This window comes from Sinocyclocheilus anshuiensis, unplaced genomic scaffold (assembly GCF_001515605.1).
Source record: "Sinocyclocheilus anshuiensis isolate Anshui unplaced genomic scaffold, SAMN03320099.WGS_v1.1 scaffold263, whole genome shotgun sequence".
NCBI classification, from domain to species: Eukaryota; Metazoa; Chordata; class Actinopteri; order Cypriniformes; family Cyprinidae; genus Sinocyclocheilus; species Sinocyclocheilus anshuiensis.
The window spans coordinates 34,007-34,606 of record NW_015549593.1 but is presented as its reverse complement, the minus strand read 5'-3'; the positions used below and the strand labels follow the sequence as shown (position 1 = coordinate 34,606).

At 59.7% G+C, this 600-nt stretch overlaps 1 protein-coding gene across 1 annotated transcript in view; it reads right to left on the bottom strand.

Annotated features, from left to right (window-relative positions):
- Nucleotides 1-167, bottom strand: part of LOC107658187 (thrombospondin type-1 domain-containing protein 7B-like) — a 46,965-nt gene extending 46,798 nt beyond the window's left edge. The window contains exon 1 of the mRNA XM_016446650.1: nt 158-167. Coding sequence (XP_016302136.1) covers nt 158-167 — 10 coding nt within the window. The remainder of the gene's footprint in view (nt 1-157) is intronic.
- Nucleotides 168-600: the final 433 nt, after the last annotated feature.

Below are 600 nucleotides of genomic sequence, written 5' to 3'. Positions count from 1 at the left end.
GGGCTGGACGTGGGAATGGCTGCCCTCTCTGGGCTAAACTCAGGAATGGGAGGGACAGAGGTCACTGACGGAGGAGGGAGGAAAGGGGGCAGGTTGGTATATAAGTCACTTAAGTTTTCCTCCGCTTTCCCTTCACCCAAATCCCTTCTCAGCTCACCCTCAGCCATGGTGTAGGGGGCGGAGCTCCTCTCCGCGCTCACTCTGTCCACGGCTTTCTCCCTCGTGGCAGGCGTTGTAGCCGGCTCTCGCACCTGGTCTGACAATCCGTGAGGCTCTGGCTCCGTGGCGATCCTCAGCTCTATCACACTCCTAGGCGGTCGCAACGGGCTCTCCATCAACGGTGGGCTCGGTCTTACGCTCCACGCAGCGGGAGATGGTGGGCTGGGCACTGGGTCTGGCTGTGTTCTGGATCGGAGGAAGACACTCTCCAGACACCGGATGATTGCCTCCCTCCAGCACAGTCCAGTGGTGTCTGGGAGGTCGACGGGGCAGTGGTAATTAGCCCTGATCCAGAACAGTGAGTTCAGTGTGGCGTCATCCAACGCCGTTGACACGGCGAGCTCACAGAACTCCCTCGCATATTCCAAGAAGGGCAGGTAT